Source organism: Dendrobates tinctorius, unplaced genomic scaffold, assembly GCF_039654945.1.
Source record: "Dendrobates tinctorius isolate UK_male_01 unplaced genomic scaffold, ASM3965494v1 ptg000334l, whole genome shotgun sequence".
Taxonomy (NCBI): Eukaryota; Metazoa; Chordata; class Amphibia; order Anura; family Dendrobatidae; genus Dendrobates; species Dendrobates tinctorius.
In genome coordinates this window covers 1,644,320-1,666,048 of record NW_027362000.1, presented here as the reverse complement: position 1 = coordinate 1,666,048, position 21,729 = coordinate 1,644,320, and the positions used below count along the sequence as shown (strand labels likewise).

Here is a 21,729-nt window from a genome sequence, read left to right as displayed (position 1 = left end):
CTCAGGTGCTCTGGAGGCCTGTCTTCCATGCAGCTTTATAACCTGACTGCAGGTGATTATCTCTTGCTTGGGGAAGTCTGGCGCTCTGTACATTTGGATTTCTCCGCTCTCCCTTCAGTAAAGTCTGGGCCGTCTTCTCCCCACCGCTCCTTGCTCCCCACTTGCTGTCTCTGGGGGGATCATGTGTCACATACTTGGGGGGCCCGTGGTGCAGTCAGTGAGATGCAGGATCCCAGAGCATCTGATACCTTCTGATAATGAGACACCAGGCGGCTGTAACCAGAGGCAATATATAGTCTGCCAGACGGAAAGCATCATGGGACCTGTAGTCCATGTGGAAGCATGAAAACAAAGGTTCAGGGCAGGAATCAAGTAATCAGTGAGGGACGCATAAAGATTTTACTTTTGTGTGTTTTTGTTCATTGTTTCCTTGGTCTGCGCCGGCCCGCGCTGTGCTGGCAGCATGGTCTGCGCCGGCCCGCGCTGTGCTGGCAGCATGGTCTGGGCCGGCCCGCGCTGTGCTGGCAGCATGGTCTGCGCCGGCCCGCGCTGTGCTGGCAGCATGGTCTGCGCCGGCCCGCGCTGTGCTGGCAGCATGGTCTGGGCCGGCCCGCGCTGTGCTGGCAGCATGGTCTGCGCCGGCCCGCGCTGTGCTGGCAGCATGGTCTGGGCCGGCCCGCGCTGTGCTGGCAGCATGGTCTGCCCCGGCCCGCGCTGTGCTGGCAGCATGGTCTGGGCCGGCCCGCGCTGTGCTGGCAGCATGGTCTGGGCCGGCCCGCGCTGTGCTGGCAGCATGGTCTGGGCCGGCCCGCGCTGTGCTGGCAGCATGGTCTGCAGTGATTGTGTATCTGCTATTTTGCCTGTTGATGTATTTTACAATGTGACTGTCATTACCAGGAGATCTTATGGAAGGGGAGCTGTACTCCGCCTTAAAGGAAGAAGAGGCCTCCGAAGCCGGATCCAGCACCAACTTCAGCGGAGAAATGCACTTTTATGAGCTGGTGGAGGACACGAAGGACGGCATCTGGCTGGTGCAGGTATCTGCTTACCCCTCCGATTAGCATAACCTAACAATGGCACGTGATAGTTGGGGGACACAGCGCTGACACCGCAGGATCGGCACCCATCCAGGACAGGAGTCTTTTCTCTTTTATTCTTATGAAGCAGTTGAGGAGGCATTATCGAGGCGATAATCAGGAATTAGCGCTTGAGATTTGGTCGCACCCAGTATAAACGAGTCATAGGTGCAAGTTCACATCCCTCCTGCAGTCAGTGCCTGTAAAGCATTTTCTTCGTGCCAGATCCCAGGGTATTTCCATTATACAATGAGATCTCAGGTTTTATTATAATTTCTAGATTATTCTTTGTTGATTTAAATCCGCTTTGGCAGCTGAAATCCCCAGCGATCAATCAGTCGCTAAAGAAAGCTGCAGTGACCACTAGAGGAATAATGTGGCATTACATGACACCCATAAAGGCTACTCCAGGATGGAGGCCGCTCTCTACCCCTTTAATTCCACTGTGCACGACCAAGTACTGGGATAAAAAAAGGCAGTTTTGGCAGCACAAGTGATGTGGATGCAGTGACCCATGACCCTGATTGTCAGCATTGTCTTTTTGTTATATGCAGCTTATGTTTGTTTCTAAGTGAAAGGGTGTGTGCAATTTTGTTGCATTTGGCGACTCTAAAATCACAAGAACTTGTAGAACAAAATGAATTTTTGAAATTTTAAAAGTTTGGTGGACACCCTAGGAGATTTGTGCTCAGATAAATTTTTGACCAAGGTTTCAGACCTTAAGTAGCCTGTTAGGGTTATGGCTTGCTCACTATAATCGTCAGGAAAGGCCAGGTGATGCAAATTTTCCAGCTACGTGAAAACCCAGCGTCCTCTAACCTTGTGCCAAAAAACAGCAGCCATGGGCTCTTCTAAGCAGCTGCCTAGCACTCTGACAATGGAGGAGGCCCACAAAGCAGGAGAAGGCTATAAGAAGATAATAAATCATTTTCAAGTTGCCCTTTCCTCAGTTTGAAATGTAATCAAGAAATTGGCAGTTATCAGGAACAGTGGAGATCAAGATAAGGTCTGGAAGACCAAGAAAAATTTCAGTGAGAGCTGCTTGCAGGATTGTTGGAGAGGCAAATCAGAAGCCCCCCCCCCCCCCAGCTTTGAAAGTTTTTCTTTAAACCATCACAGCATTTTAGAGAGAACCTAGTTTTAAGAAGGCAGCTGGGGGCCATCGGGGGAGAGCTGTCAATCATCAGCTTGAGCAGGGCGGGCAGTGCTCTCTATAGTCCATGGTTGTCTTTCAAAGCACTGCAGCTGTAAATGCCGGGCTGTATTAATCTAATCTTCCAGGATATAATAATGCATTGTAGGGATGATGATGGTGTATGGATGAGCTTTAGGAGCCGAGCCCCGACCATAACCCGTTGTATGCAGTCGCCACCGGGAGCTAGACTCCAGCATTTAAGCTACGCAATCCAGTGCTCATGCAATTTTGTGCTCCCATCTGATATCCCTCATAACGCAATCGTTGGGCTCCCCGATGGCACCTGTCATGTCAGTGCTCCAGTGAAGCCCAGGCTGAGTTTCGCACTAGTCTGTGATTTTACTCTGTATACTGCAGTACTGAACTATCCGTTCTCTAAAAGGACTTTAACAAAAAGAAAATATTTTTAAAAATATGAAAAAGTAAAAAAAATGTTGCCCCCCTTCTATTAAGAATAAATAAAAAATAAACATTCAGTATTGCCGCGTCCGTAAAAGTCCGATCCATAAAACTATGCATCATTAAGGGGTTGAAGAGTTTGTACGTTGTCTCCTATCCTATAAATAGGGAGTAATTAACTGTATATACCCGTGTATAAGCCGACCCCCCCCCCCCCCAATTAAAAAAACTGGGAAAACTTATTGACTTGCGTATAAGCCTAGGGTGGAAAATGCAGCAGCTACTGGTAAATTTCAAAAATAAAAATAATGCCAATAAAAGTAAAATTAATTGAGACATCAGTAGGTTAAATGTTTTTGAATATCCATATTGAATCAGGAGCCCCGTATAATGCTCCATACAGTTCATGATGGCCCCATAAGATGCTCCACACAAAATACACCCCATATAATGCTGCACTAAGGTTAATAATGGCCCCAAAAGATGCGCCATAGAATATGCTGCCCCATAAGATGCTCCACAGATTATGCCCCCATAAGATGCTCTATAGAATATGCCCCCATAAGATGCTCCATACATTATGCCCCCATAAGATGCTCCACAGAATAGGCCCCATATGCTGCTGCAAATAAAAAAAAAAAAAATGACATACTCACCTCTCCGTCGCTGCTGGCTCAGGACCTGGCACCTGAGATATTCACCTGTCCATGTTCCCACGCTGTCTGCCACGTCATCTCTCAGTGACGTTCAGGCAGCAGAGAGCACGGCGCTCACTAACAATGTCACCCCGCCCTCTGACCTGAATATCACAGACAGAGGACGTGACAGACAGCGATGAGCAGCGTGGGAATGGGGACAGGTGAATATCGCTATACTTACCCCCTCCTGGCGCGGTCTCTGCAACCCCGTTCGCCCACGGTCTCCAGCGCCTGCTTTCAGCAGTCATGTGATACCGCTCATTAAAGTCATAAATATGTGCATATTCATGTCTTTAATGAGCGGTACCACGTAACCGCTGAATGCCGGAGACTGTGGGACAAGCAGGGGGGCTGCCGAGACCGCACCAGGAGGTGGTAAGTATGATCTCTGACACCACCACTCCCCCTCCCCTGCCGACCCCGGTATATGACTCGCGTATAAGCCGAGAGGGGGACTTTCAGCCCCAAAAAATGGGCTGAAAATCTCGGCTTATACGCGAGTATATACGGTACTAATTTCTTGGGTGCGCACTGATGGGACACCGCCAGTCCCAAGAAAGAGGCGCTGCTCTGAATGGGGCGTTATCCCCTCTCTATGGGACTGCCGGAGATGGCTGAGGAGCTGTATCTTAGACACTCTATGGTCACCCAGTCTTGTAGTTGGTGGGTCACAGTGATCAGACCCCCAACGATCAGAAAGATATTACCTATTCTGTGGAGAGGGAATAACTTAAACCTTCGATGCAGGAAATTAGTCAGCCACCATCCAGTTGTTTGGGTGTAGACACCGGTCACTTTGCTTTGGGGCACAGTCACACGGCCATATAAATTGGACCACAATGCACAGACTGGCCGGCGACCCTCCCGACCCGAGCGTAACAGCTGCATATATTTCTATCCTCTGGCCGGGGAAGTCGCCGGCTAGTCTGAGCATCGGGGTCCGATGCATATGGCACTCTGACTGCGTGCGCCCTTATTGTTATCTCATATTCTTTTTATTCCGGTCTCATCATGTTGTCGCCTCTCTCATCACTTCCAGGTGGTCGCACACGACAGGAGTCCTCTTGTGAGTAAAGTCCATTGGGAGAAAATGGTGAAAAAAGTGACCAAATTCGGCATCCGGACGGGAACTTTCAACTGTTCCAGCGATCCTAGGCGAGTGCTGCATCCCAACCATTGTTACTGGTCCCATCGTATGATGCGCCTGAGTAAGCGGCGTTCTAGTCCACGGACCGGTCTGTTTAGCTAAAACCGAGCAAAAGAATATGGAAAATGAACCAAAACACAAAATGGTTAAGTTTGTCAAGACTGTCTGCCCTTAAAGGGAATCTGTTACCCCATTTTTGGCCTATAAGATGTGGCCACCGCCATCAGGGGCTTATCTACAGCATCGTGTAGTCCTGTAGATAAGCCCCTGATGTAACCTGAAAGATAAGAAAAAAGACTTAGATTATACTCACCCGGGGATCCGGTCCGGCGCCTCCCATCTTCTAGAGATGACGTCCTCCTTCTTACTTCTCCCTCGGCTCCTGCGCAGGCGTACTTACTCTGCCCTGTTGATGGCAGAGTAAAGTACTGCAGTGCGCAGGCGCCGGACCTCTCTGACCTTTCCCGGCGCCTTTTAAAATAATGAGGCAATGGGCATGGACCCAAATTCAGCAGCGGAGCAGAGGGTGCACACACTGGATGCCCACTGAACAGTAATGCCCGATATTACGGTTCAGCAAAAACATTTGTGCTGGCCACTTTGCTCCACCGTGACAGCCGTACCTGGGCAGCCTTCACGTCTGCACTCATCTGCGTCTCGGCATCCTGGGAACCTATTGCATTTACAAGGGCCAACGACTTTGATACTGTGGGGGGCCTAGTAAATTCCAGAGACGCCCAGTATGCCAGGACGAAAATGCCGGCTGCAGAAGTGAAGACTACCCTGGTCCTCCGGCTGGCACCGAGGAGCAGTTTGGACACGAGCAAGGTCTCCGTATGTACAGCGCTATGTCTGGAAACCACCAGTTTTGGGCCTATTTGATATTAATGGCCTATCCAGTTATTTTCTTGAGGAATGACAACCCTTCTCCTTGCGTATAAAGAAAATCGACGTGGGAGAGAAAGCGTAGGGCAATGGAAAAGGAGGAATAGTTGTCCATGGCACCCAATCATATTCCATGGCCCATTGGAAAAAACAACGGGTTTCTCCTCCATTTTTATTTTGCGCTAGTCTTAATTAATCTCCCCTCACTGAATGCAGCACTGCTTTGTTCCCATGCGATAGCCCTAATTTTACACATCCACCTATTCTTACGAGAGTCTAACCTGTTTTTGGTTCTTCCTATCTCCAGATATTGTAGGAAGAGAGGATGGATGAGATCAACCCTCATAATGTCTGTGCCCCAAACCAACCACTCAAAGGGGAAAGTCATGCTGAAAGAGTACAGCGGCCGTAAGATCGAGACGGAGCACATTTTCAAGTGGATCACAGCCCACGCAGCGTCGCGCATCAAGACCATCTACAACTCCGAACACCTGAAGGAAGAGTGGAACCGGAGCGACCAGTACAAGGTCAAGCTGTACCTGTTTGCAAATTTGGATCAGCCTCCAGCTTTCTTCTCCGCGCTGAGCGTCAAGTTCACCGGAAGAGTAGAATTCATATTCGTCAATGTGGCAAACTGGGACAATACGAGTTACACGGCTGAAATCGGCATCTCCAGGACGCCATCGTACGTTCTGAAAACGCCGGAGGGAATCTACAAGTATGGGAATAATACAGGGGAATACGTCTCCCTGAGAGCCATGGATTCCTTCCTTCGCACTTTACAACCGGAAGTCAATGACTTGTTTGTGCTCAGTTTGGTTCTGGTGAACCTCATGGCTTGGATGGACTTATTTATTACCCAAGGAGCCACCATAAAGAGATTTGTGGTTCTGATCAGCACTTTAGGGACCTACAACTCCTTGCTCATCATTTCGTGGTTACCGGTTTTAGGTTTTCTCCAGCTTCCTTACCTCGATAGCTTTTACGAGTACAGCCTCAAACTACTCCGCTACTCCAACACCACCACTTTAGCTTCGTGGGTCAGAGCCGACTGGATGTTCTACTCTTCTCACCCCGCTCTTTTTTTAGGCACTTATCTCGGCCACGGGTTGCTCATCGATTACTTCGAGAAGAAGAGACGGAGCAATAATAACACAGATGAAGCCAACGCTAATAATCTGGAGTGGCTGTCCAGCCTTTGGGATTGGTACACCAGTTACCTGTTCCACCCAATTGCTTCGTTTCATCACTTTCCCAATAATTCCGATTGGGATGAAGATCCGGAACTTTTTTTCGAACGTTTAGCCTTTCCTGATTTATGGCTTCATCCTCTGATCCCCACAGATTACATCAAAAACCTACCAACCTGGCACTTTCACGATTATCGGCACCACCATGTCGAAGAAAATTTGTCTGAAAGTTCACAAGAAAGCGACAGCGACTCCGAAATTGAACGATGCCAGAATGAAATGAGTCAACCTCCTGGATGCATGGAGTCCGCCGACCAGACTTGGTCATGCGAAGGTGGAGGAAAAGTTGGGACCTCGATTAAAGAGAGCTCTGAACCGGACTGGTCCTCGTGGCCCGAGAACATGTTGCACTGTACAGAATGTGTCGTGTGCCTGGAGAATTTTGAAGACGCCTGTTTGCTTATGGGTCTACCGTGCGGTCACGTGTTTCATCAAAACTGCATAGTGATGTGGTTGGCCGGAGGTAGACATTGCTGCCCGGTTTGTCGATGGGCATCCTACAAAAAGAAACATTTCACCCAACCTATGTCATCCATGTCGGGTCCTGCCCAATCTTAGCACCTGCGTTTCCATCTGGAAGCCTCCTGTAATTGCTCGTATCTGTGGTTTGATGTCATGTTTCTTTCCTGTCCAGTGGATTAATTATTGCACACTGTTTCCGTCATGATTCATTTTTCTTGCCTTGCGTGTTTAAGTGTAAGCAACGGGAAGGGGGAAAAAAAATATTTTTATGATTTTCACAAATTATATTCCTATTTCAACCTATTTTTAAAAGAAAAATAATTATCTGCCAAATTGTAGAAAAAATACAATTCTGATTTTTTATTTTTTTTTTTTTTTTTTTTTCCCAACCGCTTTCAGTTCTATGCTCTCCTCGCTCAGTGTTTTCATACATTTGTGAAGGTATGTAATGAAAGTCTCAAGATTTCACTTAAGTGTTATCATTATTTTTTTTTTTCCTTTTTAATAAAAATATAACGAGTCTTCTGTTTTGGTGTAAATCAAACTGCTCATCATTAACAGGAATCAGTGGGTTTGTGATATGTAATCTGACAGCAGCATGATGTAGGGGCTGAGACCCCAATTCCAGCAATGTGTTACTTAGTTACTGGGTGCAGCAGTTGTGATACAATCAGTTTTCTCTGCTTGGAATGCTGAGCTCTGTATAACTCCGCCCACTCCACTGATTGGGAGATATGTGACACTGCCTACAGAATTCTGCCAATCAGTGGTGGAGGTGTGGCTGGACCTGAAGGCACTAGACACCTAGTCCTGTAGTGATCATATCCTGCTGATAAAACACTGATTTCTCTAATCACCTCCACGACAGCACATAGGAGGTTGCCTCCCCATCCTGATTAGGGACAGGAAACAAGAGGCTAAATAGCCCTCCCCTTCCTCTAATCACCAGTGTTTTCCTGTCCCTAAACAGGAAAGAAGAGGTGCTATGTGCTCCGGGGATGGGGCCGGCGACATCCCGGGGTTCTCCTTACCATTAGCCGGGGTCGATCATCCTGCACCTTCCTCCCCGTTCCTGCTCCCGCTGCTGGCAGGACCCACACCATCCTCCGGAGCTTCGGCAACGCTGGATGGGGCTGGGGGCCTCCCGTAGCTCCCCAGCCCGCTATTCGCTCTAGCCGTGCGCCGCATGCCTGTCTCCCCTGAGCGGCATGCACCGGAAGTGACGCGCACCACGAGGCCCAGAGACACGATGTTGCTTCCTCCTTGCGTTCCACAGTGGAACGCACAGCCATTTTGGCGGGAAATTTAAAAAAAAAAAGAGGAAAGGTGGTGCCAGGAACTTGAGGGGGAGAGATCTCATCCGATTGGATGAGGAAAAGGAAGCTGGATTTCGGTTCCTATTTAAGGACCCTGATGGAAGACGCCATAAGGTAGGACAAACGTCTGCATGATGGATGCGCCTTCCCTGAAAGCTGTGTCTGCAGAGCCCAGCTCAAACCCTGGCCCAGTGAGTATACTTGGAAAAGGGTATATACCTTTTTGGTTTAGGACCCATTCTTAGGGGCCCCCCTCCTTCTCTCTCAGGGAGACAAGGATCCTACACCAAAAACGGAAGAAAAACCTACAAGCCGAAAATGCGCCATCTGTAGGAAAAAACTCCTCCGATTATAAAAAGACATTGTGCCAGCAGTGCACAGCAAAAATCGTACGGGAGGAACAACCATCCCTGATAGAGGAATTAAGAGGGATGATGCGACAGGAAATCCAGTCATCCGGGGGGGGGCCCTCAACCTCAAGGAAGAGGAAATACGCCCCTGAGGACATCTCAGATTCAGAACCCGAATCATCAGTTTCGGCGGACTGGAGGGAAGAGGGTGAACTAACCCCAGTCCAGTCAGAAGCTAAGAAGTGGTTCTTTTCCTCAGACGATATGGAGGAACTACTCTCAGCAGTCAGGAACACAATGGGAGTAGAAGAAGATAGGCCACCCCACCCCGCTCAGTGCAGGATGACCTATTTGGCAGCGTGAAATCCAGGAAGAAAATGGTTTTCCCTATCCATGATAATATCCAGAGTCTCATCCTGGAAGAATGGGAACTCCCGGATAAGAAGCTAAGTATCCCGGGCGAAATGAAGGATCGATTTCCCCTGGACAAAGTAGCCGCGAAACCTTGGACTGAGATTCCAAAAGTGGATATCCAGGTAGCCAGAGTAGCTAAAAAGACTACGCTACCCTTCGAGGACTCCTCACAGCTGAAAGACCCGCTGGACCGAAAGATGGATAGCCTATTGAGAAAGTCCTGGGAAGCCTCAGCGACTTCCTTGAAAACAAATGATGCATCGGCCTGTGTAACCAGGACCCTGTACCTCTGGCTTCAGCAGCTAGGAGACCATATAAAAAGGGGAACTTCGAAGGAAGATCTCCTAGCCTCTCTACCACTTCTACAGAAGGCAGCCGCCTTTTTAGCAGACTCCTCGGCGGAGTCAGTCCGTATTGCGGCAAGAACGTCCGTGCTCTCTAACACCACTCGAAGAGCCCTATGGCTAAAAATGTGGAGTGGGGATATCCTAAAAGTTATGCTCTATCCCATTCAATGGCGAATACGTATTTGGACCGGCATTGGACGAACTATTAGAGAAGGTGACCTACAAGAAGAAAAACCTTCCTGAGCCGAAACCACCAAAGAAAAAACCCTATCATCCACCCCAGACTCAAACCCTGCAATACAGGGGTAAAGGGAAGACGGGACGTTGGAGCTACCCAAAAGAAGAAGAAAGAGGCAGGAATATTTTTCACGATTCCCGTTCACACAGAAACAAAAAATGACGCCAAGCAAATATTCCAGATTACTTCCCGAGCTGGCAGGAGATAACAACGAACCAAAAAATCCTGGACTCTGTCAGATGGGGAGAAAAAATAGAATTTTCCTCCAGCCCCCCACAAAACTTGGAAGTTACACATCTTCCGTCAGCAAAACTGCAAAAGATTCTACGCGGTGAGCTCCAAAAGATGTTATCATCAGCGGTAATCTCTCCAGTCCCAGAACTGGAACAAGGTCAAGGCCACTACTCACAACTGTTCTTAGTAAAAAAGCCAAGTGGGAAATACCGGGTCATCATCAACCTGAAGAAGCTAAACCAATACGTCAGGTACCAACGCTTCAAGATTGAATCGATAAAGACTACGATACCACTGATTGGATGAGCCTTTGCCATGGCCACCATAGATCTCCAAGAGGCCTATTACCACGTTTCCATCCATCCATCCCATTGGCAATATCTAAGGTTCGCAGTCACTCTAGACACGGAAGTACACCACTTCCAATTCAGAGTTCTACCCTTCGGCATCTCTTCGGCACCCCGAACATTTACAAAGGTAAAGGCAGAAGTGGTAGCATTCCTCAGAGGGAAGGATATAGGTGTCGTCCCTTACTTAGACGACCTCCTGGTCTTGGCTCCCTCCAACACCATTCTAAGACACCTACAAACAGTCCTGCAGACCCTGACGTCCCTGGGCTGGATGGTAAATATGGAGAAATCAGACCTGAATCCCTCAACCAGGAAGATCTTTCTAGGGATACTCCTGGATTCCCACAACCAAATATCTTTTCTTCCGCTCACCAAGCAGGTGGGTGTGAGATCAAAAGTTCGGACTCTAAAAAGTCAGAAAACAGTGACCATAAGGTTTGCCATGTCAACATTGGGGTCAATGACTTTGTGCATCCAAGCGGTCCCCTGGGCCCAGACCCACTCAAGGATACTCCAGAGATATATGCTTTCCCACTTGGAACAATGACCCGGAGACCCTCAATACGAGAATCTCCCTACCCCAGCACGTAAAACTGTCTCTCAACTGGTGGCTCAACCAGGGAAATCTAGCGAAAGGGACACCCTGGATACAAGATCCCATGACGGCACTCACAACAGACGCCAGCAATCGCGGCTGGGGAGTGGTATCATCTCAGGGAATCTTCCAGGGACTCTGGCCCAGAGACATGGAAAAACAATCTTCAAACTACAGAGAACTGAGAGCGGTAGAAGAAGCCCTAAAGGCAGCAGAAACATTAGTCCAGGGAACCCATGTCCGAATTTACTCCGACAATATGACCACTGTGGCCCATCTACGTCATCAGGGCAGCACAAAATACGGAAGTCTGCAAAACGTTTTGGCACGGATATTCAGCTGGGCAGAACACAATCTCCAGTCCCTTTCAGGTCTCTACCTAAAAGGATCCGACAACACTGAGGCAGACTTCCTAAGCAGGACAGACTTAGATCCAGGGGGATGGAGCCTCAACACCAGATTATCCAGACCTTAAACAAAAAATGGGGTCTCCCAGAGGTAGACCTATTTGCGAGCTGGGAGAATGCCAAAACAAAGCATTACTTCTCCATAGGGTCGAACGAGAAACACTCAAGAGTAGACGCATTCGCTCACCTGTGGAACTTCGGACTGGCATACGCCTTTCCGCCGATTCCCCTAATACCAAGAACTCTGCAAAAGGTCAGGACAGACGGGGTCAACACTATCCTGATCACCCCTCTCTGGCCAAAAAGGAGCTGGTTCGGAGCTCTAAAACTGATGAACTGAGGGTCCCCTGATCCTGTCCACGGACCGTGACATTCTACATCAAGGTCCCATCCTTCACCCGGCTCCCCACAGCCTAAGCTTGGCAGCCTGGCTTCTGAAACCACAAATCTGAAAGCCAGAGGCCTCTCAGATGCAGTGATAGGTTTCCTACTTTTTTGAAGTGTAGCTATCACAAATGCCATATATTCCAAAATATGGAAAACCTTTTCAGCATGGTACGGATCCACTCCCATAGATCCCTTCCACCCCAACGTGTCAAAGATCCTAGACTTTTTACAGGACGGGTTATCCAAGGGTCTGAAACCAAGCACCTTGAAGGTACAAATATCAGCCCTAAGTTCTTTCTTCGATCAAAGCCTGGCAGAGCATCGATGGATCAGGAGGTTTATGTCAGCAGCTTCCAGAATCCAAATAAATCCAACATGGCCCCGACATGGGACCTGAATATAGTACTAAAGGGTCTAACGAACCCTCCATTTGAACCTATCGACCAGGCCCAGATAGATAAACTATCCTGGAAAACAGCAATACTCGTAGCCCTTACAGCGGCAAGGAGAGTGGGAGAAATTCAGGCTCTGTCCATCAGAGAACCCTATCTAAAAATTCTGGACGATAGGCTAATTCTTCGGCTAGACCCTTCCTTTGTGCCAAAAGTGTCTTCAGATTTCCACAGATCCCAGGAAATAATACTGCCCTCCTTCTGTGATAGCCCGAGGGACGAGAGAGAAAGAGGATTCCATTCACTGGATGTCCGGCGGGCAGTTCTGACCTATTTGGAAGAGACAAAACTTTGGAGGAAGGATCAGAATCTCTTTGTTCAGTATGGCGGACCAAACAAGGGGAAGAAAGCGTCCAAAAGCTCCAGCTAACTGGATCAAAAAGCGATAACGGCCGCTTATAAAAGCCAGGATCTACCTCCTCCGGTATCCCTGAAAGCCCACTCCACCAGAGCTGTCTCCGTCTCCTGGGCAGAAAAAGCTGATGCATCCATTGAGCAGATCTGCAAGGCCGCGACCTGGTCTTCAGTCCACACCTTCACGAGGCATTATAGATTAGATCTTATGTCAGTACGAGATCTAGCCTTTGGCAGGAAAGTCCTGCAAGCTGTGGTCCCTCCCTAAACCATTATCCTTTGGTATACCTCCTATGTGCTGTCGTGGAGGGGATTAGAGAAAATAGAACTACCCTAACCGGTAGTTGGGTTTCTAAGACCCTCCACGACAGCACGGGTAATTCCCCCCCTAACAACATTTTGTTCATGTGACTTATGTGAATAAATAATAATTCAGGCATTCCCTCTATGTGGTCCTTGGAAAACACTAGAGATTAGAGGAAGGGGAGGGCTATTTAACCTCTTGTTTCCTGTCCCCAATCAGGATGGGGAGGCAACCTCCTATGTGCTGTCGTGGAGGGTCTTAGAAACCCAACTACCGGCAAGTGTAGTTCTATTTTTATTGAAACGGCAAAACACAGCCTAGTAAGTGACGCATCACTGGAAGTGGGGTCGCTGCTCCTACATCATGTTGCTCTCAGATTACATAGCAAAAGCTGCTGATCATTCCCATAAATATCTGACTAATTCCTGTACTGAATATTAAGGTTTACAGTTTTTACATTCAATTGCATTTGCAGTTCTAACCCATAAAAACGGTATTTTTTCTTCATTTCTTAGATTCTAAAATTTTCTAAATAAAATGTCATGATTTGACGACTAAACAGGGTCCAAGCCGGCAGAAAAAAAAACTTTTTGCCTTTTATATATTGTAGGGTTTTGCACTCCGTGAGCTGCAGTTTGAGAGAGGCTCAGAAAGTGGTTTCATAAAAAATGTCCAGTCAGGTTTCTAACCTCCATAAACCTGCTCAACTACAAGCAAACAATAAAAAAAGCCTTTGCTGGCAAAAAGTGAAAATAAACAGTCCATATAGCACCGCGGGTCCGCCTACTCAGGTCAGTAGCAAACACAATGGAGCCTCCACACCTCCAGTCACAGACACTGAATGAGACACTCGGTCTCCATTTTATCTGCCAAACCACTCCCCTGGGGTGATGTTATGTGTGCATTCATTCCCACCCATCTCATATGACTGCTCATAAAACTCAGCCCTGGAATGGCCTAATAACTCTATCAGCACTATATGTGCTGGAGCATGCTTTCCAAGCCCGCGTCACCGAAGCTACCACCCGCAATGTTGCATATCTCCCCTCAAGGACGTGTCTGGTGGCCAAGCTGGGGGGCTTGGGACCTTCTGCCATCAAACAGTGGACTCTCGACAGAGCGTCGGCATTGCCATGCAGTTTCCCTGGCCTATGCTCCACATGGACGTTAAAATCCTGAAGTGCCAGGAACCACCTGATCACTCAGGCATTGTTCCCCTTCTTCTCCCTCATCCACTTCAGTGGGGCATGGTTTGACACTAGTCTGAATTTCCTGCCTAGGAGGTAATACCTTAGCGTGTCCAACGCCCACTTGATGGCTAACTATTCCTTCTCTACTATGGAGTAATTCTTGCAGAATGACAACTTCCGACTTGGATACATAACGGGGTGCTCTTCCCTGTTCACTTTTGATAAGACAGCACCCAATCCGACATCTGACGCATCCATCTGGACCACAAACTCCTTGGAGAAATGCAGTGCCACCAGCACTGGCTGATCACACAGGGCTAGCTTCAGTTCCTGGAAGGCATTCTCCACGGTACCTGGGCCCTTATGACCGGGGACGGGATAGTACATATAAGCGATCAGCGGCGCTCCCGGGGCGGGGGGGAGCCGCTGATCGCGGCCGGGTGTCAGCTGATTATCACAGCTGACACCCGGCACTATGTGTCAGGGGCGGTCACGGACCATGCCCGGCACATTAACCCCTGGCACACTGCGATCAAACATGATCGCAGTGTACCAGGGGATTAGGGAAGCATCGGCAGGGAGGGGGCTCCCTCTGTGCTTCCCTGAGTCCTCCACAGCAGTGGGATGTGCAGCGCTGCTGCAGGGGCCTCCTTCCCTGCAGGCCCCCGGATCCAATATTGCCGCGGGGGCCTGCAGGGAGGCGGCTTCCTCAGTGCCTGCTGAGAGCAGGCACAAGGAAGCCTGTGCAGCGCCTGTCAGATTGCTGATCTGACGGAGTGCTGTCCAAACTGTCAGATCAGCGATCTGACAAATTACAGTGATGTCCCCCCCAGGACAATGTAATAAAGTAAAAAAAATAAATAAAAGTACACGTATTTAGTATCGCTGCGTCCGTAACGACGCGCCCTATAAAACTGTCGCACTAGTTAACCCCTTTAGTGAACCCCGTAAAAAAAAATTTAAAAAAAAACAAGCAAAAAAAAATGCTTTATCATCATACTGCCGAACAAAAAGTGTAATAACGCGCGATCAAAAAGACGCATATAAATATCCATGGTACCGCTGAAAACGTCATCTTGTCCCACAAAAAACGAGCCGCCACACAGCATCATCGGCGAAAAAATAATAAAGTTATAGCTCGCAGAATAAAGCAATGCAAAAATAATTATTTTTTATATAAAATTGTTTTCATTGCATAAAAGCACCAAAACATAAAAAAAGACATAAATGAGGTATCGCTGTAACCGTACTGACCCGAAGAATAAAACCGCTTTATCAATTTTACCACACGCAGAATGGTGTAAACGCACCCCCCAAAAGAAATTCATGTAATGCTGGTTTTTGTTCATTCTACATCCCAAAAAGCGGAATAAAAAGCGATCAAAAAATGTCACGTGCCCGAAAATGGTACCAATAAAAACATCATCTCGTCCCTCAAAAAATAAGACCTCACATGACTTGGTCGGTCAAAATATGCAAAAATTATAGCTCTCAATATGTGGTGATGCAAAAACTATTTTTACAATAAAAAGCGTCTTTTAGCATGCTACAGCCGCCAAACATAAAAACCGCCATAAATAGTAAATCAAACCCCCCGTTATCACCCCCTTAGTTAGGGAAAAATAATAAAATTAAAAAAATGTATTTATTTCCATTTTCCCATTAGGGTTAGGGCTGAGATTAGGGTTAGGGCTAGGGTTAGGGCTAGGGCTAGGGCTGAGATTAGGGTTAGGGGTGTGATGGGGTTAGGGTTGGAGTTAGAATTGGGGGGTTTCCACTGTTTGGGCACATCAGGTGCTCTCCAAACGCAACATGGCGTCTGATCTCAATTCCAGCCAATTCTGCGTTGAAAAAGGCAAACGGTGCTCCTTACCTTCCAAGCTCTGCCATGTTCCCAAACAGTGGTTTACCCCCACATATGGGGTATCAGCCTACTCAGGACAAATTGCAAAACAACTTTTGGGGTCCAATTTCTCCTGTTACCCTTGGGAAAATAAAAAATTGGGGGCAAAAATATCATTTTTGGGGAAAAAAATGATTTTTTTATTTTTATAGCTCTACGTTATAAACTTCTGTGAAGCACTTGGGGGTTCAAAGTGCTCACCATACATATAGATAAGTTCCTTTGGGGGTCTAGTTTCCAAAATGGGGTCACTTGTGGGGGGGATTTCCACTGTTTTGGCACATCAGAGGCTCTCCAAATGCGACATGGCGTCCGATCTCAATGCCAGCCAAAAAAGTCAAATGGCGCTTCTTCCCTTCCAAGCTCTGCCATGCGCCCAAATAGTCGTTTATCCCCACATATGGGGTATCAGCGTACTCAGGACATATTGCAAAAATATGATTTTTTAATTGTATGGCTGTACGTTATAAACTTCTGTGAAGCCCTTGGGGGTTGAAAGCTCTCACCACATATCTAGATAAGATCCTTGGGGGTCTAGTTTCCAAAATGGGGTCACTTGTGGGGGGTTTCCACTGTTTAGGTTCATCAGGGGCTCTCCAAACGTGACATGCCGTCCGATCTGAATTCCAGCCAATTTTGCAGTAAAAAAGTCAAACGGCGCTCCTTCCCTTCTGAGCTCTGCCATGCGCCTGAACAGTGGTTCCCCCCCACATATCAGGTATCACGGTACTCAGGACAAATTGCACAATAACTTTTGCAGTCCAATTTCTCCTGTTACCCTTGGTAAAATAAAAAAAATTGGACCTGAAATAATTTGTTTGTGAAAAAAAATTAAATGTTTATTTTTTTTAAACATTCAAAAAATTCCTGTGAAGCACCTGAAGGGTTAATAAACTTCTTGAATGTGGTTTTGTGCACCTTAAGGGGTGCAGTTTTTAGAATGGTGTCACTTTTGGGTATTTTCTATCATATAGACCCTCAAAGTGGCTTAAAATGTGATGTGGTCCCTAAAATTAAAATGGTGTTGTAAAAATGAGAAATCGCTGGTCAACTTTTAACACTTATAACTTCCTAACAAAAAAAAATTTTGGTTCCCAAATTGTGCTGATGTAAAGTAAACATGAGGGAAATGTTATTTATTAAGTTTTTTGTGTGCCGTATCTCTGTGATTTAAGGGCATAAAAATTCAAAGTTGGAAAATTGCAAAATTTTCGCCAAATTTCCTTTTTTTTCCACAAATAAACGCAAGTTATATGAATGAAATTTTACCACTAACATGAAGTACAATATGTCACGAGAAAACAATGTCAGAATCACCGGGATCCATGGAAGCGTTCCAGAGTTATTACCTCATAAAGGGACAGTGGTCAGAATTGTAAAAATTGGCCCGGTCATTAACGTGCAAACCACCCTTGGGGGTAAAGGGGTTAAGGAGGTCCGTCAGAGAGTCAGCTATTGTGGCAAAGTTAGGGATAAACCGGGAGTAATGGCCCACAATGCCCAGGAATGCTCTGACCTGCTTCTTTGAGAGGGCTTGTGGCCAACTCTGGAAAGCCTCAACTTGATTTGGGGCTTTGATTCACCTCTGCCTACGACATAACCCAAATATTTAGCTTCCCCCAATCCCATGGCACATTTCTTCATGTTTATGGAAAACCCTGCCTTCCGTAGAGCATCAAGTATCGCCTGGACTTTGCTTAGATTGCTTCCCCAATCCTGGCTGAAGATCACGATGTCATCCAGGTAGTCTGCTGTGTACCTCTTGTGGGGAGTTAGGATCTGGCCCATGGCTCCCTGGAAGGTAGCTGGAACGCCTTGTAACCCGAATGGCTTCCTTGTGTACTGGAAGCATTCATCTGGCAATGAGAAGGCAGTCTTCTCCTTTGGCGTCTTGGGACATGGGAATTTGCCAATACCCTTTTGTGAGGTCTAGCCTCTCAATTAATTAATTAACAAGGGGCATTGGGTATGTATCGACCATAAGACCTCATTCATCTTCCTATAGTCACTTCTAAACTACCATCCTCCAACTGGTTTTGGCACTAAGACTATGGGACTGGACCAGCCACTCTTGGATTCTTCAATTACTCCCAGGCTAAGCATCCACTTCACCTCTTTCGAGATCACCTCTGGGTGGGCTTCGGGAATCCTTATACGGAGACAATCCATTTTATACTGCAACTGCATTTACTTGTGATTTACATATTTTTTCTTTTTCCAAACAGGCAGAAAGAATCTTTCCATGAATCTGACAGAGACAACGCTATAAGTAGCTTGCCATCTTCGCCCCCAGTGTCAGGTATGTACATGTCTATAGCACCAAAAATGGAAATCAAAACTCAAATATTTCCACATAGTTTTCCTGTAATCGGTGTCTCCAACGTTATCCATGTTTCATGGATCCCAATTATATTGCCCATGGGCCCATATTGTATCTCTATTTCCCTAATGTTGGACAGTTTTACCAGATTATCAGGACTATATGAGACAGGGCTAGAACAATTCTACTATACACAGGAAAGATACATAGCAGATCCTATAAGAATATGTTGTAACTGAGGGTTTTTTTTAACTTTTTGATCAGAAGTTCCAGCTGAGGAGGAAAGAAAATCTGAAGAAAATGTAAAAAAGGGGAAAAAGAGACGAGGTAAGTGTGAGAATCAGCTCCATGTCGTGTGATGTCAGTCAGTGGGAATCATTCATGTGGAGCAGATGTCATCTGTCAGTGATGGGATTATCACATATATGATGGCTGACAATGATCCCTGACCTCTGTGTGATAATATTCCTCTGCCGTCCGGCCACAGTGACCGCACAGTAGTATCATGTCATATGGAGTCCCATCACTTACATTATATTTATTTCTCTTCTTATAGGTTCCATCTTCCGCCGGATCTTATCATCCTGCCGGCGTGGATTATCCAGGGCTGCTCGAGTATTTGCTTGTTGTCACTGTTGCCCTAGAACCAGCTGAAAGACAGGACACCTAAGTATCGAGCACCCTGAAGTCCAGCAGATCCACCATCACTGCTGGACCTGTTTAGAAGCGGAACTAACTCCTAGCCGCGGTCTACGGACCAAACATTGGGCATGGGCAGGGCCTTGGGGGCAGATCCCAAGTGCGCTCAACCATGTGACATACCTTACACTCAGGAACATTGAGGGATAGCGCTATCGGACAGCGCTACCCGTTCATTTGCTTTAAGAATAGAGCTATGGGATAGCTCTACCCGTGCACTTTCTTCATGGATAGCGCTATCGAATAGCTCTACCCAAACAGTATTAACGACAGCTTTTTCATACACATATTGATTCTGTTCCTAGTTTTAACCCTCTCTTATTCTTCTATCCTATTATTAATTAAAATTAAAAAATTTAAAAAATTTCTAAGTTTACTTAATTTTTTTCACATTTATTAAACTTATCTATGTATTTTGTGTTAGGGACGGCGGAACGCACTAAATAATAAATAATAGAAAGCGCGTTCGCCGCCCGGGGTCCGCCGTGCAGAAGGTGTTACTCTGCTGCTAGGTAATGGCGGACACTCAATAAGGCGGTATATCACACGCGGGTTGAACGTCACCTGGAGTGCGCTGGGCATACTCTGTTGATTCACAGAGGCGCCAAAGCAAATAAACATAAATACCGAGCCTGTTGGACTCACAGGTCTCAGCGCAATGCACGCACGGTATATGGTCACAGGACTAGGGCCCAAGACACAGGGTCAGTGTCCGTCTAGACCTACCGTGCGACTGCAGTGCGGCGACTGACACCGCCGCTATACGACAATGCCCAGGAGAGGGCGCACTGTCGGACGCTAGTTCTGTGGAGATATGCACTGAGGCCTGTAGCTTGCCACTGATTCTAAGACTAAGTCCATCTCCACACATGTAATATCAGAGGGAGGGGAATCTTAATGAGTCATTCGCAGGTTCATGCATCCATCATCATTCACACAGGTAGCAACTAGAGTCTATACTAGCGCATGGCCGAGCGGCCATGCGAACCTTTTACAGCCAGGACCTTCCGGAAGCTTCCAGATCCCTGAGATGGACCAATCAGGTCTGGAGAAGGACCTGTGCATGTGGCTCCCAATCTCCAATGGGAGATCGTCTCGTGAGCATGCTCAGTGGAGCGACAGAAGGACTTAGCCTCTGGAGCGGTTTTCTGCTGAGCAGCCTGTATTGCTATTGCTGGCCCAAAGGTGGCAACAGACAGACCCACAGAGCAAGGCCCAACAGCTGTGCCGCTGCAGGAACCCGACGCCTAACATTTTGTTATCTGATAAAATTCAGTACATATACAGATACTGGCCGGTGGCCGAACCTTATACTACAAACACTTATTACATTTTGTGTCCAACATTTTACTTATGAGTTGTGCCCCTAAAGACATCTAAAATACAGGAAACCTCCATATCTTGCTCCCACAAATCCAGCAGATCCACCATCACTGCTGGACCTGTAAAGATGGACCTTCACCATCTACTTGTGGCCTTCTGTTATATCTGGGTCGCCCCTCGTCCCAGGGCTGTGGGGTACTCGGTACCGGGTCAGTGTCAGGGGGATGTGTCACAGCAGCAGTGACCCGGTCCGTGGCCCTGGGCGCCCAATGAATTGGCGGGAGATGTAGTTATATTACAGTTTATAGGAATAGTTTGTGACGCCACCTGTGGTGCTCGGCAAGTGTGGTGTTAGGCCGACGCTGCGGGCAGATCCACTGGGACTGATGGTGTGTGCAGCATAGATGGTAAAGCTCCCAACAGGCGGAGCTGTAGTCCCAGGGCAGTGTAGATGAAGTAATGGCGGGGAGGCGTAGACGGTGTAGGTACAGGTACTCAGGTGTAACGATGCGGAATAACTGGAGGACACCAGGGTGTGCGGTTCCAAAGCTTTACTCACTGTTTGCAGTTCACTCACACGCCTGCCTCCGTACTGTGTTCTCCGGGTCAGGGCTCCAGCCAACCTCCAGGCCAGATAGGATTCTCCTTTCCACACTCCGCCAACATGTACCTTTCTGAACGACTCCTCCAATGCGCCTTTAGGTGCGAAGCACTCCAGTACTTAGTTACCCTGGAATGCCTCTCTCTAGGTGTTCCTAGTCTTTACTTGTATGACAGATAGCTGTAGCCTGCTTCGGGGACTCCACTATCGCGTCCCGGCTCACTATCCAAGTGCTGTTGTGTCCCAAGTCTATGATGGGAGCAAGGCGTTAGCGGCTCACTACTCCACCGGTGTCTGTTGCTGGACATAAAGATCCGATCAACCTCGGGGACCGGGCCCCGGCCTTTGCGCTCTGGACTGAAAGGGTTATCTATCTTTCTTCAACCCGCTTCCCACCATCCTTCTATTCTCCTTCGTTCCGATCGGTTCTCTCTCTCTTATGGAAGGTTAGGTTATCAATCTTATCAGTCTCTTTCTCTGTCTTTCTCGTGCCAGCAGCCCAGATCAATGGGACCTGCTGCAGCACGTCCTTCAGACATCCATCTTCTCTCCTCTCTCTCCAACTACTCACTGACTAACTAACTTCACTCTTCCCACTCTTTTGTATCATCTCACTCCATCCACCTTCCAGCACATCTCGTGTTACGAAGCAGGGTTCCACGAGGGGTGCTCTGCTACCCCCAGCCTGTAGCTGTTAGGTGTCCCCACTGAACTATCCTGTGTGTGGAATGCAGGTGTGGAGTGTAGTCAGGAGTTCCCACCTTACCTGGATGGTGGGGCACTACACCTTAGGAGAAGGTGCAGTACCTCTGTGGCGACTGAAGCCTCGGGGG

At 47.6% G+C, this 21,729-nt stretch overlaps 1 protein-coding gene across 2 annotated transcripts in view; it reads left to right on the top strand.

Moving 5' to 3' along the window:
* The window catches only part of LOC141074831 (charged multivesicular body protein 3), a 99,118-nt gene that overhangs the window by 4,319 nt on the left and 73,070 nt on the right, over window positions 1-21,729 (top strand). Inside the window, exons 3-5 of one of the 2 annotated variants that reach the window (XM_073562083.1) lie at window positions 898-1,037; window positions 4,408-4,523; window positions 5,708-7,639. In XM_073562083.1, the coding sequence (XP_073418184.1) occupies window positions 898-1,037; window positions 4,408-4,523; window positions 5,708-7,208 (1,757 nt within the window). In that variant the 3' untranslated portion in view covers window positions 7,209-7,639. Of the gene's footprint in view, window positions 1-897; window positions 1,038-4,407; window positions 4,524-5,707; window positions 7,640-21,729 lie in introns of those variants that run through there. The other variant, XM_073562085.1, reaches the window with a different exon arrangement.